Source organism: Labrus mixtus, chromosome 6, assembly GCF_963584025.1.
Source record: "Labrus mixtus chromosome 6, fLabMix1.1, whole genome shotgun sequence".
Classification (NCBI taxonomy): domain Eukaryota; kingdom Metazoa; phylum Chordata; class Actinopteri; order Labriformes; family Labridae; genus Labrus; species Labrus mixtus.
The window spans coordinates 25,079,777-25,095,734 of record NC_083617.1 but is presented as its reverse complement, the minus strand read 5'-3'; the positions used below and the strand labels follow the sequence as shown (position 1 = coordinate 25,095,734).

Sequence of the window (15,958 nt, the reverse complement as noted above, 5' to 3'; positions counted from 1 at the left end):
TGGGCCGCCCGCTTTGAGTTTCTGTACAAGGAGGCGCCCACACTAACCCCTGGGCTACCGGCGTCCCATGTAACAGTCACTTTTAATACAATAATATTTTTGTTGGTCTTTTTTGTGAGTGTGGCTGGTTGTCTGTCTCTGTATGTCAGCCCTGTGATTGGCTGGTGAACAGTCGAGGCACTGCTGGGGAATTTCCCTGAATATCTCCTTTTTAATAGGGGACTGACAGGAAAATATCTGGATAAAAAATTCTGGTGTCTGTTTTCACACATGCAGGAGATCCAGGAGATTTGTGCAGGTGTGATAAGAGCACGCCACAGAGCAGAGACGTTCAGGTTGTGATACCTGACTCAGTGACCTCCATCAGGTCAGAGGTCAGCAGAATCACTTCTTAATGTCAGGATATCTTCTTTCTCTTCAACACAGAAAAACAACCTGACTGTTGTGTGTTTGCAGACCAATGGCAGTGTCTTTGTGTTTGTGTGTCTTTCCCATGCTCAACCTGTGTGTGTGTGTGTGTGTGTGTGTGTGTGTGTGTGCCTGCTTGTGCTAAATAGGTGTGTGTGTGTGTGTGTGTTTTATGACCTGCTGTATGTGAGGTGTGAGCTCCTTCAGATGGAGGTGTGACTGCAGCTCCTTTGATATGGAGGACAGGCAAAGAGGTGAGAACAGAGAAGGGTTACATCCACACACACACACACACACACACACACACACACACACACACACACACACACACACACACACACAAACACAAACAATCCCCCCCCTACCCAAAAATAAGAAATTTAAACTCAACCAGGCAAAAAGACTGACATCTTTAGGTTTTGTAGTTACAGTCACTTAAACAGAATGATCTTCACAGATTTTTAAATTGAGACGAGTCAGAGAGTGTGGGAGAAACATCAGTGCAGATTCTCATCAGGTTAGACAAAGCTGTGACCCACAGAGGAGCCTTTGTCCCGGAGAGGAAGAGCAAATCTACTTAAACTCCATCCCACCCTCCAACACACACACACACACACACACACACACACACACACACACACACACACACACACACACACACACACACACACACACACACACACACACACAAACAAGTACCTCCAGACTAATTGGGTCTAAAATCAAACTCCTCCTCTGTGGACCTCCAGCACAGACACTGAGGGCGCTCTCACACTAGCCAAGTTGTCCCGCACTGTGCTTAAGCACGATTCCCCCTGATGGCCAGACGGCCTGCGCTCACACTGCTCCTAAGCACGGTAACTTTTTGTACATAACGTCATAATAAGTACATGACACAACACATGCATGGCTTGATGTTTTGGACAGTTTACGGTACGGAGAGCTCACACTGATCAAACGAAATGGTGAAGTGTGCTTAGGCACGGTACGGATCACGCCCTGAGGGATATTTAAAGGAGACACATCAGGACGTGAGTGAGGAAGAGGAGGATGAGAGGAAAACAGAGACATATAAACTTGAAGATACTTTAAGAATTTACTCACACCAGGGCGCTGATGGCCTAGCGATTAGGACACGCTCCATGATCGGAGGCCATGGCCCTCCAAGTGGAGGACAGGGGTCGCCCGAGGTTTCGGGTCTAACAGGATCAGCTGATCCTGACTTCATGAAAATGAACCAGGAGGCTGGCAGGAAAATCCTGGGTAATGTTGGAGTGAAAATGTGGTTGTATTCAAACAGTTTGAAATAAACAAGTCGTTTGGCGTTCTGCTGACATGCTCGTGTTTTCAGTGAACCGTTACCCAGCAGCTGGCCCTGAGTAACCTTCGTCTCTATCTGTAAAGCCAACAGAGGCCGGAGCTGAGTATTTGCTGTGTCCTTTCCCCCAGTTCACTCATTTACAGTGGCTGACGCAGACGAACAGAGCGACCTGCTGAAGGACACTCATTAAACAGAGCTCGTCCTGTTTTAGCTCCACACTCACTCAAACATCACAAACCCTGTTTGTGTTCGTTTATGTTCAACACATCGTCAGAAAATACACTAAATAAATCCTTGTTATGTTTTCATCTGCAGCTTTAACCTTTGAAAACATCAACAGAAGTGTTGTTTTTTCTGCTTCCTCCATGTTTGACGGCAGTTTGAGATCGTAATGACGTGTCAATGGTGTGAAATTAAGTCACATGTGTGCAGTAGTGTGTGTGTGTGTGTGTGTGTGTGTGTGTGTGTGTGTGTGTGTGTGTGTGTGTGTGTGTGTGTGTGTGTGTGTGTGTGTGTGTGTGTGTGTGTGTGTGTGTGTGTGTGTGTGTGTGTGTGTGTAGTCTGTGTGTGTGTTTTGTGTCAGATCATGATGTGTGGAAGACAAATTTAGTACGGAGTGCGGCTGTGAAACTGAGTGTGTCTCATTGTGCTCCTCTGTGACTGTGAACGTTTAATCAGATTGCAGAGTGAATGATCACTTCATAACAACACACACACACACACACACACGCAAAGTCAGGGTAGGTGATTCACTGACTCATTGTTGACTTCAGTCCTTTCAAACAGGAACATCATGATGTAAATTAGCTCGTGAACCGTTTTACTGTAGATTAAAAACTTTGCAGTAAAATCTGTTCCTGAAGAAGGAAGATCAGAGTATAAATTTAAGAAGCTCCGACAAGGAGATGAGATTTAAAACTGTTTAATTAATGAAGTGAACAGAGAAATGAGCTCTAGAGACCCAAACTGTTTTTGTACCAGGATGTAAACATGTTTATTTCTGCTGTAAAGTTGGACATTTTAACATGGAGCTCTATGAGGACTGACTCACTGCAGGAGACAGACTCTAGTGGACACTGGAGGAACTGCAGGTTTTTTTAACTCTAACATTGACTTCATTACAACCCCAGAGGTTGCCGCTTGACTTACTGACAGATTCCAAAGGATTTGTGTGTGCTGCCTTCCATCCGTGCCGCACACTCCACAGCTGACCGTGCCCTCTTTAGTTGATGCTCGAGTTTCCACAGCGAGCCCCTGAGGTCTGCTCCGGCGAATGCCAGCAGCACCACTCCATTCAGCTCTGCAGCTCTACACATATTTGTGTAGAGTCTATTTTTCGACGGTATCAAGCTGCTACAATTCACTTAGCAGATGCTTTTATCCAAAGCGATGTGCATCAGAGGGTAAGTACAACACAAATCTAGTCATACACCGCCACGAAGCAGCGGGAGCAATGCGGGGTTAAGACATGTTGCTGGGGATCAAACCCTCGACCTTCCGGTTGAGAGGCAACGACTCTACCAACTGAGCCACAGCTGCCGCAAGTTCAAGCTCTGTTCAAGCTTAACAGAGCAGATCGACCCTAACAGGAAGTGAGCCCATGGAACGCATATAGAGCAACTGGTCCATTTCAAAATAAAACACAATGTACAGCCTCCAGATTTTATATCCCATCACTTACCAACATTACGTCAAAACATGCACCAAACAAACATCAAATCCACCTCAGGTCAGACAAAGTAACTCGTAGTTTGCACGTTAAACTTTTGAATCCTGTGATCTTGAGAACCCTTCCTCTCTGATGGTCGATGCTTTGGATAAAGGCTAGAACCCGTGAGTCCAGCTGCTTTTCTCTTCTGCGCTTGGACTTCATAAACGGACCCAGCTAGGTAGGGCGCGTGCCACTGGAGACAAAACGCTGCGCTCATGGGTGCTAGATTTTGTTGCAGGGATAAAAACATTTGACATGCTCACTACTGCTCCCAACTGGTGAGGATCGTCGCCCGCTCTTTTGTTGATATGTGATTGTGTTGAACCTCACATACTGCAGAAGTTATTATAAAGGCATAAATTGTCATCATATTGTCAGACTCTGATGTTTTGTCCGCCACTCCTGCGTCTTACCTCCTGGGATGTCTGACAGGGATAGTCTCTCGCTGTGAGGAGCGTGTGTGAAAAAACAACTCAGATTTCAGGGGCAGTCTGGCTGAAAAGTTCTAGACATTTTCAGCACTCCATGTGTGAAACAGCTTCTGATTCTCGTCTCGTCTCTAAAACGAGGACAGATAGGAGCGTCTGCTGACTCCCTGCTGGGCTGACTTTGATCCTTTTCCTGATCAGACCTCTGACAGAGCGCTCAGACTGCTAACATGTTTTATCTGCATGCTAATGCTCGGCCTCTCTCTGTGCTGTTCCTGTTCATGCTGGTGCTTCCTGCTGATGTTGTTGTTGTTGCTCTCCTGGTTCTCGTCAGGCTCAGGAGGAAGTCTGAGGCTGTAAACTCTGTTTTTATTTCACACCTCCGTCTCTCTCTCTCACACCTTCTCTTCCTGCAGTCTCGGCTCCTCTGCAGGGTCTGCAGCAAACTCTCAGAAAACACTCAGGCCTTTTTTTTTTTTTTTTTACAAATGCACTCCTGTACTTTTCAAAAAAATCTTCATGCAGACCGCTGCTGAACTTTTCCTGACTTGCTTGTTCACATATGCACGTCACAGCAGGAGGACAGAGGGGAGTCACATGATGCAGAGGTGGCAGATAAATAAACAGAGTCCGATTAATTGGACATATTCAGAGTATCAACTCAAGAAGATCGCACTGGTCACTCAACCATCTAAACCCTCGCTCACTTGACCCTGAATCTCCCAGAAAATCAGCTCACCCTGGAAAGTTCTCTAGGACGCTGGCAGGAAAAAGTTTGAATAAAGTCAGGGTGAAAAGTCGTCCACTTGATTCACACATGCAGCTCACACCGAACATATCGGGAAATATTTCCAGGAGTTTAGCGAGTGTGTTAAATCAGGCTCAGAAACCCCTCTGCGTCAGGGTCCTGCTCATCCTGTCGGGGTCCCATTTCACAATAATTCTATATTTCTCTCCAGCTCTCCTCACAGGTTCAGTAAAGCCCCTTGAGCATGTCGCTGTAGTATCCATGCTTTCACCCATTAGTGTGGTTTCTCCTTATTTGTCTCCTCCGCCTCTTTTTTCTTTTTCCACTAAAACACCAAGGACTGACAACACCAGCGCCATTTTCAACTTTTTATCAGACATTATTCTCCATTAGTAGACTACCTGTAATACGAGTGGTGAGCGACAGCGGTGTGAAAATGGTCTTCTCGAATCACAAAAACGGACTACCTCCACCTACTGGCATGGAGAGTTATTTCCTCTCGTACGTGGTGGTTGGCCGTCGGCTGTAGTCTTTGCGGTGTGTTCAAGTGCAACTTTTTGGCCAAGATGAAGGCCACTAGTTCTTTGCTGTCTGCTTGGTGTGTCAGGGCCTTAAAGCACTTTGTTAACACAGGGACGCCGAGTGTTTAACAAGAAATACAAATCATTGAATTCAGTTTATTAAAAGCCTCGCAGTTGCTCAGAATAGAGCGACTGTTTCATCAAGCAGCACGAGGTTCAGTTTTTCCCCCACAGTCCTGCCCTGCCCTGCCCAGCTCAGATGTGCTTAAGAGTGCAATTGCATGCCAACTGCCACACACACACACACACTCACACAGACAGACACACACCCATTCATTCACCAACTGGCTCTGACATTGTCATCCACAGAGACGAGATTGTTTGACATGAACTCACACACACTTCCAATGCAAACAATACCAACTTAAACACATGCCAGCACACACACACACACACACACACACACGCCTGTTACAGTGTGTAAGACAATCCCCTTGAGAAACAGAGTATTTTGCGCCAAAAGCTTCGGGAGGGAAATCATGTTAAGCGATGTGTGAAACCACCGTAGAAAAGTAGATAAACGGAGAGCGGCTAAGATTTCCTATTATGTCCTTTTAATGTTGGGGGGAGGGTGTGTGTGTCTGTGTGTGCTTGACATCAGAGGCAGGGCCGTCCCAGAGAGAGGCCGCTCCTCGGTAAATAAAAGGAATTAGTCATTCAAGCTGCTAAACTCTTAAATCTCCTCTAACATGGTTCAATCAGCAGCCTCTAATGTTCCCTCCATGATTTCACGCCTCCTCTCTCATCCCAGCCCTGTGTGTGTGTGTGTGTGTGTGTGTGTGTGTGTGTGTGTGTGTGTGTGTGTGTGTGTGTGTGTGTGTGTGTGTGTGTGTGTGTGTGTGTGTGTGTGTGTGTGTGTGTGTGTGTGTGTGTGTGTGTGTGTGTGTGTGTGTGTGTGTGTGTGTGTGTGTGTGTGTGTGTGTGTGTGTGTGTGTGTGTGTGTGTGTGTTATACTGTATACGTGCTGATGGGGGTCTGTATACCTCCACCCTCTCTTCCCATACTGGTAGTGTTTTGTCTGGTGGCTCTCAAAGTCTTTTGAAGCGTCTGCTGTTATCTGGGTGTCAGCTGTGGTGAGGATGGTCAAGGTGGGCGAACAACACACACACACACACACACACACACACACACACACACTCACACTCAACGACAACAAGTTGTGCCTGTGTGAACAACTGGAGTCGTTAAATGAAGTCATACGTTGTGTTTTCCCTCCGTTTGATGTGTGTGTTCTTACACTTCCTCCTCTCTCACACACAACTGTGTGTGTGTTAGTGTGTGTGCAAAGGGCGTTGTGTAAAAAAGCTACTCTGAAACTACTTCTTTATGACTTTATTTTAAATGTGTAGGAAGCCTGACAAGCTGCACTGCTCAAAGGCACCAGACTCCATTAATAAATTTGGTGATTTAACCTCACAGGATGCAGGAGCTGCTACTCTGCTGCTGCCTTCATCAGTTTGTTTGTGTGTGAATGTCTGTAGTACTAATATTGTTTTTCAAAAAAATAAAATCAAACATGGAGGCCAGAGTTCATAATAAAAGTAAGAACTCTCCTGCAGGAGCAATGCCGTGTCTTGCTGCATGTGCGTGCACATATTTATGCATCGTGGCGGATGGTTTGAGTCACACACACCCTGATGACGGTTGGTTATGTGAGTTATAGTTTTGTTTCCCAGCGAGGCGTCCAATCTCAGAGCAGACACACACATCTACAGGACCAACACACACACGTTAACTAAGTTTGGAATGGGGGCGCTGGTAGCCTAGTGGTAAGTGAGTGCATCGCCATGCACAGAGGCTGTGGACCTCAAAGCGTGCGGCCCGGGTTAGAATCCGACCTGTGGCTCCTCTCTCTCTCTCTCTCTCTCTCTCTCTGATTTCTGACTCTATCCGCTGTCCTGTCTGTAAAATAGGATCACTCTGTCAGCTCTGCGTCGTTTAAAGCAGCTCTGTTTCAGATCATTCTTTCTCACACGACTGCTCAGTGATGAGGAATATTTCTTTGATGGTGGTTTTTCACGGCCCTGAAGCCTGAACAGATTCTGGACTCACTGCACAGAAACACGCACACTATTTTACAAACTGCACTGTTCAGTAGGGGGTTCATTTACAATCTTTAGTTTCAGTTTGAGCTTCGATCAGACTTTTGATTGAATGACTTTGGATACAGAAACACACGAGTGAGAGGTATTATTTTCCTTTCACGCAGCCCTTCACACAGTTCTCCACAGGCATGTATGACCTCTCTGTTACACACCTGTGTATGCTCATCTCAGCAGCAGAAATCTGGCTGTGGTCACTCAGAGTCAGTTTTACAGAAGTCTGCACTCTGCACTCTCAGAAAACACCTCCACTTTCCTGAAGCTTCTCCTCCATCTCTCGTATCCCTGACCTCTTGCCTCATTAGGAGCCGGAGCGGGGCTTAAATCCCCGGTCAGAGGTCCTACGGTCTTTGAAAAGTTCATCCTCAGACTAAAGGTGAAACAGCCAAAAGTTCACTCACTGCTCAGCTGACACACTCACCTCCTGACCCGACCTCTGATGGAGGTGTGTGTGGATAATAAACACCTGTACCTGAGGCTGTTAGTGATGCTGACAGAGACGGCTTCTGGTCTTTGAACGTGTGTGTTTACTGTTTATTCATATTCTGTGTCTGCTCAGGCTAGTTTCCATTCCTCCTGTTTTAAAATGATACAATGAGGACAAATGACTTTTATTTTTGTTGCTCTGGTTTTGAGATATTGTTTTCTCTCTCTGTGTCCTCAGGTGTGTCAGGTGTGTCCGTGTGTCCTCCTGCAGCCCTGGACTCGGCTGTGGGTCTCCTCTGTCGGCTGTTTGAGGTGTGGGGGCGGGTCCCCGCGGGGGTCCTCGCTCTGACAGAGTGGCTTTTGGGAGAGGAAGAGGATGATGACGAGGCAGACGGCGTTTCCAGTCCAGTGGTGAGAATCTGTTTTCAGTCTGGGTGACCTCGAGGAGACACAGAAAACATTGTTACACTTTAGAACAAGAACCTCCCAGACTGAACAAACAGACCGTTAGAGATATTTAAAAAAGGATCATTTAATCACAAATGTAATTTTTAAGTACCAACAGGGACGATGCATTCACTGTCAGGGTGTGAAAAACTCAAGAACTCATCTCTGTTGTACCTGCAGCTAGCTCTGCTGCCTTCAAGCCTCCACAAATACTCCTGATTTAATTTCAAACCCAGTGTCTTGACTTACTTTTTGTGTTTGTAACCAGGATGAAGAGGACTTCCTGTTTGAGAAGGGGGATCTGAACCTGTGGGCGGAGCCTGTCCAGTGGGTGAAGCTGCTCCACAGACACCTCAGCTCCCTCATCCTGACCTTCAAACAGACCCAGACCCCCGACATCACAGATCCAGACCAGCTCCACCAAATCCAAACTGTGATGACTCAGGCCAGAGCCCGGGCCCTGAGCTCCCAGCAGGTCCTGGACTCCCTCCCTGCTCTGCCCCAGTTCTCCTGCACCATCGAGCACGCCCGGCTGCTGCTGCAGAACCAGAGGGCCAGCCTGGTCCTGGATCTGCTCCACAAGCTGCAGTAGATAAGTGGAGGTTCTGCTCCAACAGCTCAGTGTCATTATTTGATGAAAAACTGGTTAAAGGGACTTTCTTCATTTTAAATGTTTCTGGGTCCAAATGTCGAACACGTTGGGTCCCGGGGGCCAAAGATCGCTAAGGTTGTCAAAATTAGATTTTCACAAATTCACTTAAATAATGATAACACACTTACTGGATCTTTTATTCAAAGGACTAAAAGTGTTTAAAAAAATGTTGTTTCCTCGCTCAAAAATATTTTTCAGCCACGCCTCGACTTCAGGTTCTGATCAAATCTTTTAAAATGTACGTTAATGGATCACTTCTATCAATCAGGTTCTGGGCGGGCTCGGCTTTAATTAGATTCAAATACGGGGACGCCTTGGGATCCCCCAGGACGAGCTGGAAAATGTTGCTGGGGAGAGGGACGTCTGGGGGCACTGGCCACCGTGACCCGACCTCGGATAAGTGGAAGAAAATGAACGGATGAAAAAGTTGAACATGTGAGACCAGAGACTGGCTTTGTGGTCGAGTCTTACAATCATCACATGAAAGAAACAACAGGATGTTTTACTCAGTGTCTTGTGTCTTACAAATGTTGCCCTCCTCGTTTTTTTTATTATTGTGATTTCTGTTCCTCAATGTGTTTTTTAATAAAGTGTTGAACATTTGACTTGTTTAAAGTTCTGTCTCTTTAAGAGGCATGAAGTTGAATGTGTTCCTTCCTTTGTTACACATGAGACTAATATTAACTCTGTATGTAGAAAATCTGCCAGCTGGGAGTCTTCAACAACAATTCAAACAAACACTCGACGCTCTGTTCTCTTATCAGTCGGGACGTGTCACACGACAAACTGTGTAACAGCGTCCGTATTGAGCCGTCGATGTCGGCTGCTTCCTGAACGACTCGCAGGGGTTTTAAAGTCTGAACAAAACAAGTCAGCGCCTAAAGCTTCAAGTGCAACTTCAATGGAGCGATTGTGCTGCGAGACGAGCTTCATGACCGCACCATGGGATGTGTTTCTCTGACACGTCACCACAGTTGTATTTCAGTGTGAGCTCTCCTACTGTATGTTTATACGAGGTGTTATTCTCCTCTGATACTTCATTTACTGCACCATTCTTCCCATCCGACTCGGTTTTTATGCTTCCCTCTACTTCTCCTGCTTATGTAATTATGAGGACAGCACAATGGACTACTGTCCTCCAGTGTGTGTGTGTGGACCCACTCCCTCCCTGGTAGCCATGTCGCCTGTTACAGTAGAGCTGACGTAATGTTTTGGAACAGCTCGACATCCCCCAATAAAAAAGCCGAGGAGCGTTGTGATGGGCGAGCGGTTTGTGCAGCAGACGAGGAGGACACGTTCGAGGGATTTCTCAGGAGCCCGGTCGTGTCTGTCCTTCACATTAAACTATTTATCTCCGCTCTCCGAGCACAAATAGTCCCGGGGCAGCCCTCACACTAATTTTAGGGTTGGTTGTAGTAGATTCCAGCCTCTTATGTCACTTGTTTTTCGCCTGTTGCTATTTTCCCTCTTTCCTGCACTTCAGAGAATCATGTCACAGAAAGAGAAATCGTTCCCTGAGCCACTCTTTCAATTACCATCCTTTATGGAAAACACTTAATGGTAACCAGTGTCGCACAAACCGGCAATTTCTGGTGATATGTGTTGCCCAGAGTTTTTACACCCTCCAGACCAAAAATATCTGCCTGCAGAGCTCCCGATTCAGAGCCCGAGCTGAGCCGCTGCCAGCGCTGCGATCTTTCCACTGTGGGTTGAAAAAACCTGACACAACTCCAGCAGCACAGTGGAGCACTTCTGACATTTTCATGTGAACATTTTGCCATCCTGGAGAGCTTACATCACGCTGAGAGAGAGAGAGGGCAGCTTCACTGAGAACCACACAGCAATCTGTGAGAGGAGGGAGACGGAGCACAACGTCCCAAAACATGGAGGCTTCTGTGTGTGAAATCAGGAAACAAACAAGACTATCTGAATGACATCGTGGCAGCTCAATGTGTACTTCAACAGTTGTTATTGAAGCAGGGTCAGATGATGAAATGAGAATCATCATCTGTTTATTTCTAAGCAGGTTAACCAGGGTTTGTCTTGTTATAAAGAAGCAAAAAGTAGACGTCCTGCTGTAAAGAAACTTGTATAAATCAGCAAATTTAAGAAGTACATGATCTATGTTGCTCAAGTGGACTCTCATTTCTGCAGGAATTTGAAAGATGTTGCCGAGTGTGTGAACGTCTGCAGAGTGAAACACAGAAACAACCGAGTTTAAAACAAACACAAAATGTAAGTTACATTAAAATCATTATCTGTTCAGAGACATCCTTCACTCTTCAGATTTCATCAGACTTTTGTCTCTTTGGCCTGTTTGTCTGTCCAGCAGGGGGTGCCTTCAGTGCCTCCTGTTCAGTTCCTCTTCTCTCCTCTGGGGGGCAGCGTTGCTCCGCTGCGGGGCAGGAAAACCACATTCCTGCAGTGTGAGGGGAAAAACAAGTCAAGGGAGGGACTTCAGAGGAGAGCTGCGTACAGATTGAAAGTTGCCTCTTCATAGTGTCTCGTGTTAAACACAGAGGGGTTTATAAATCTACGTTTTTAAAGACAGAAAACTAAAGTAGGTCATTCAGGTCCCATGTGGAGACTGCAGGGAGAGCTGCTGTTGCTCTGAGGATTATGCAACCAGTGGATGCTAAAAATTGTTGTGCACTCTGCCTGGACTCCTCTGCGCTCATACTTGTGGTCTCACCCATAGACTGTAGGACTCACCCCGTCCAGAGAGGGGAGGGGGGGAGAGAGAGAGTTTCCTTCCATTACAAATACATGTGTCAGCTCCCAACACTGTGCTGAGGGTGGCCTGTCACCCGAGGGTCGCTGCGCTGAATCCCGGGGGGCTTTCACTGAAGATTGGAAAGTGTGTGAGGAAACTTTAGTTTAAACACACAGTTCTATCAAGGTGTGTGTGTGTGTGTGTGTGTGTGTGTGTGTGTGTGTGTGTGTGTGTGTGTGTGTGTGTGTGTGTGTGTGTGTGTGTGTGTGTGTGTGTGTGTGTGTGTGTGTGTGTGAGAGCAGCTTTCATACTAGATGTTTTCTTTCTTAGCGAGACAGCCTCAAAAAGCAAAACCAACTTCCACTAAATTGGTTGAGATTAAAAGAAAAAAAGTTTTGGGGGTGGGGGGGGGCGGCAGAGGGTGCTGGGGTTGGATTTCAAGGCGTGGTGTTGAAGAATAGGCGGCCAACCGGTGAATGGAAGTTTTCCCCGGGAGGAGGGCAGGAGGCGGCTCGCCCCTCCCAGGCCGCTTTAATACGCAGACAAACAGGCAGCGGCGCACAGTGAAGCACTCTGGTTCAGCGCTTCTCGAGGGGAGGACATAAAGCCACCTTACAACCCAACAATACAAACCTTGACCCCCCCCCCCCCTTTTTTTTTTCTCCTCCTTCTTCTTCTTCGCCACGGACTTAAGCTGCACGTCAACTTTTAAAGCAACTTTTCCCTCAACCAAAAACCAGTCGTGGCACAAACTACCGCCCGTCGCATTCAAGGATCCGGCTCGGTCCTCCATGAAAGAGGGAGTGCGGCAGCAAACTTGGGGAAAAGAGATGTCTGCGACGGTTTTGTCCGCTTTCTACGACATGGACATGCTTTACAAGGTAACAGTCTGAGCATATGTGGAGATTTGTTTGCTGTGTGCACACAGGGTGAAGCTGACTTTCTTTTAAGTTTTTCAGCGCAGGGAAAGTTCAGACGCAACAAGTTGTAACGCTGCAGAAAAAGTAGTCTTGAACGCACCATGCGGGTCCATATATTCAGAGAATGTGTGCTAACGCGTGTCTTTTTCTCCCCCGCAGCAGGATAAAAGCATGAACATGAACGCGCTCCACATCAACAGCATGCTGGATAAGAAAGCGGTGGGGGCTCCGCTCACCTCTCCGGGCTCGGGGGCCTTCACGCCGGGATTTTTCCGCCGAAACTCAACCAGCAACTTGGAGGCGTTAAACAACGGGAACAAATACTCCGTGAGCTCCTACGGAAGCATGAAGGAGAACACGCCGATGAGCACCAGCAGCGCCACGGCCCTCATGAACAAGGAGAACAAGTTCCGCGACCGCGCGTACAGCGAGAGCGGGGAGCGGGGCGTGCTGCAGCAGAAGCCCGGCTCTCAGATCAACTCCACCCGCTACAAGACCGAGCTGTGCCGGCCCTTCGAGGAGAACGGCTCCTGCAAGTACGGGGAGAAGTGTCAGTTCGCGCACGGCTACCACGAGCTCAGGAGCTTGTCCCGCCACCCTAAGTACAAGACGGAGCCGTGCCGCACCTTCCACACCATCGGCTTTTGCCCGTACGGCCCCCGCTGCCACTTTATCCACAACGCCGACGAGCGCCGGCCCGCTCCGGCCTCCAACGCCAACATGCAGGAGCCCCGCGGCTACAGGGACGTCCTCCCCCCGCAGCAGCTCGGCTTCACCCAGCGGGACAGACCAAAGCTCCACCACAGCCTCAGCTTCTCCGGCTTCTCCACCCACCACGGCCTCGAGTCTCCCCTGCTCGACAGCCCCACGTCCCGGACCCCCCCTCCGCCCACCACCGCCTCCTCCTGCACCTCCATCTCCAGCTTCTACGAGGAGGTGCTCTCCCCCAACTCCATGTCCTGCATCAACAGTGCCTTCAACTTTCCCGGACAGGATCTAAAAGCCTTGCTGGCCCCCCTGGCTGTGCACACCCCCAGCTACGCCAACAACCACTCCACCGGAGCCTACTACGGCAACGTGCCGGGCAACGCGTGCCCGCCCTCCCCTCCTTCCTACAACATGAGCCACCTGCAGGCGCTGCGCCGCCTCAACGACTCTCCGGTGTTCGAGCCTCCTCCCAGCCCACCAGACTCGCTCTCTGACCGGGAGAGCTATGCGAGCGGGTCCCTCAGCTCTTCCGGGAGCCTCAGCGGCTCCGAGTCCCCGAGTCTGGACGCTGGAAGACGGCTGCCGATCTTCAGCAGGCTGTCGATTTCCGATGACTGATTGTTCGAGTTTGTTTGGGATTTTATGGACCCTTTTTTTTTTTTTCAGCAGCAATCCACCCTGCCGAAGTGCCTTTGAGCAAGACTATGGGTCCCTGGCAGCTCCGCGGGTGCTGAGTCTGCTCTGGAGGGGAGAAGCAGGGATCAATAAAGTGTCCTTCACCTGGCATTAAGTTTAGTATCTCAAAGTAGAGAAATACTTTGCACACCGTTTCATCACACAGGTGTGCAGGAACGAGTCCATCTAGAATGACAACTCGTCTTATTTGCAGAAAAGGAAGTCTGAGCTGCAGGAGAACATTTGTTGGCAACTTTGCTACCACGACTTTGCAGATAAATGTTATTTTGCATGTTAGACACGGTGCCAGAGTTTGCTTGCAATAACTTTTTCTTTCTTTCTTTTTGTATTATATTTGTATTAAACTTTAGATAGCAAACAGAAGGCATTCCATCAGTGCCTTGCCCTTGGGCTTGCGGCAGCCCCCTCCCCCCCCCCCTCCTGGGATTAGACATGACTTGACAAGAAAGAGAGACTGTAAGCAGTTTCCAGATTTCCTCCATCCTGCCAAGAAAATGCCTTCTTGATGACTCAAAGTAACATTTTTTTCTTTATCAAACTGTTTTTTTTCTTCTTCTTTTCCTTCTTCCATTCCAACCTTTTCCTCCTCCAGCGCCACCCAGTGGTGTGTTGGGTTAGTGTAGTGTGGTCAAAGCACTCTTTGAGTTGGGTTTGTTCGGGGAAATCACTGCTGATGGTTGAATATCTATTTTTTTAGCTGTTTTTGAGTGATTGACATAGCTGTGCATAAGTGGCTATGGACTATTTAACTTATTTATTATCTTGTGAAAACAAAGTATAGGCTACATCGGTAATTTGTGTCCATACTGTATTTATCAAGTATGATGAAGCAATAGATCTATATTCTTTTATGTTTAAATTATGGTCGCCATTATTAATCTGCATAAAGTGGAGTGTATGTTCTTTTCACAGTAATATATATATTTTGTTTTTTTCTTCTTTTTTTTGTAACTTCACTCGGTTATTTTTATTGTAAATGAGTAAAAAAAAAAAAATCTTAATTTAAGAGAACGTATGTGATATTTATTTCATTAATTTTGTTTCCTTGTTTACGTTTATTAAAAAGAAAAGTTTGCGTGATTGCTGTTCGCCGTGTCAGTGCTTAGAAGGCGTGTGTTGTTTTTTTTGAGGATCCCTATTTAGTTGTTTTTTCTTTTTTTGGTAGAATGTAAAAAAAAAAAACGATGTGGTTGTACAGACCGTCCAAACTTCTTTTTTTTAGTTTAGATCAGACGTCAGTGACAAAGAACCCAAGTCAATAAATTAACCAAAAAGTATTTTTGTTTATTTTCTTGTCTGTGTTTGCACGAGGTCACACTGTGATTCCAGCCGCGTGCTAAAGAATGTAGCATCCTTGTGCCCCAGTATTATTGTGTAGTGCCTAAATATGGGGTTCACCATCTTGACATGCCTTAAAATTAACCAAATAAAGTATTTTTCCTACATGGCGTCTTTTCTACACACGTTGAACTGAATGTAGAGTCGATCTTTTTTTTTTTTTTTTAAGGTTGTTACCACTCAGACACTCTGACAGAAACAGCCGTAACCTTTCTAAACCCCCATTCCTCTTCTCTTCATTGCCTTTGATTCTGTTTTTTTATTTTTCGTATTGAGACGTAGTGTGAGCGTTAGCTGACAGGGAGGTGGACGAACACGTTTGGTTTGTACATAGTAGGTACAGGGGGAAGCGCACTATGTACTTTTGACTACTTTATCAGAAGTAAAGCTTTTTGAATGTAACAAAAAACGGACAAAATTGACAACGAGAGTTGTGTTATCTTTTTTGGGGGAGTCAGTTCACTACAAATCGAGTGTGTGACTGTTAACTTTGTACTGTACATTTTTTGTAGTTCTCCCAATAAAAAACATTTTGAAAAAAAAGCTGTCAGGCTTTGTTTACTTCTACATGTGAGCGGGAACGCTGCTTTCAAGTGCTGCTACTATAATGGGAAAAAAATATTTCTCTACTGGGGAAGATGTTTTGACAAAGTGTGGAAAAATGTAAACAACAGTTCACATCAGAACACTTCATATGAATACTCAGCCTACATGTAATGTGTCATATGGCCTCATTCAGATGGCTAGTTTTGATTGATT

General features: G+C 46.7%; 2 protein-coding genes across 3 annotated transcripts in view; both read left to right on the top strand.

The window, feature by feature from the left end:
* Positions 1–9,427, top strand: part of thada (THADA armadillo repeat containing) — an 81,749-nt gene extending 72,322 nt beyond the window's left edge. Inside the window, exons 37-38 of the mRNA XM_061040695.1 lie at positions 7,964–8,136; positions 8,441–9,427. Of these exons, the coding sequence (XP_060896678.1) occupies positions 7,964–8,136; positions 8,441–8,764 (497 nt within the window). The 3' untranslated portion in view covers positions 8,765–9,427. The remainder of the gene's footprint in view (positions 1–7,963; positions 8,137–8,440) is intronic.
* A 2,651-nt stretch (positions 9,428–12,078) lies between these two features.
* On the top strand, positions 12,079–15,742 carry zfp36l2 (zinc finger protein 36, C3H type-like 2). 2 transcript variants are annotated; one of them, XM_061040705.1, is made up of 2 exons: positions 12,079–12,418; positions 12,620–15,742. In XM_061040705.1, the coding sequence occupies exons 1-2, from the start codon at positions 12,329–12,331 to the stop codon at positions 13,781–13,783; spliced, it is 1,254 nt and encodes a 417-aa protein (XP_060896688.1). In that variant the 5' UTR covers positions 12,079–12,328; the 3' UTR covers positions 13,784–15,742. The 2 variants fall into 2 exon arrangements, with proteins under 2 accessions (XP_060896688.1, XP_060896687.1); XM_061040704.1 differs by having other exon boundaries at positions 12,080–12,418; positions 12,617–15,742.
* Positions 15,743–15,958: the final 216 nt, after the last annotated feature.

Excerpts from the sequence above, each read along its gene's own strand:
- zfp36l2 (XM_061040704.1), top strand. The coding sequence starts at position 12,329 with ATGAAAGAGGGAGTGCGGCAGCAAACTTGGGGAAAAGAGATGTCTGCG. Across the intron at positions 12,419-12,616 it reads ACATGGACATGCTTTACAAG|CAGGATAAAAGCATGAACAT; the intron begins GTAACAGTCTGA and ends TCTCCCCCGCAG.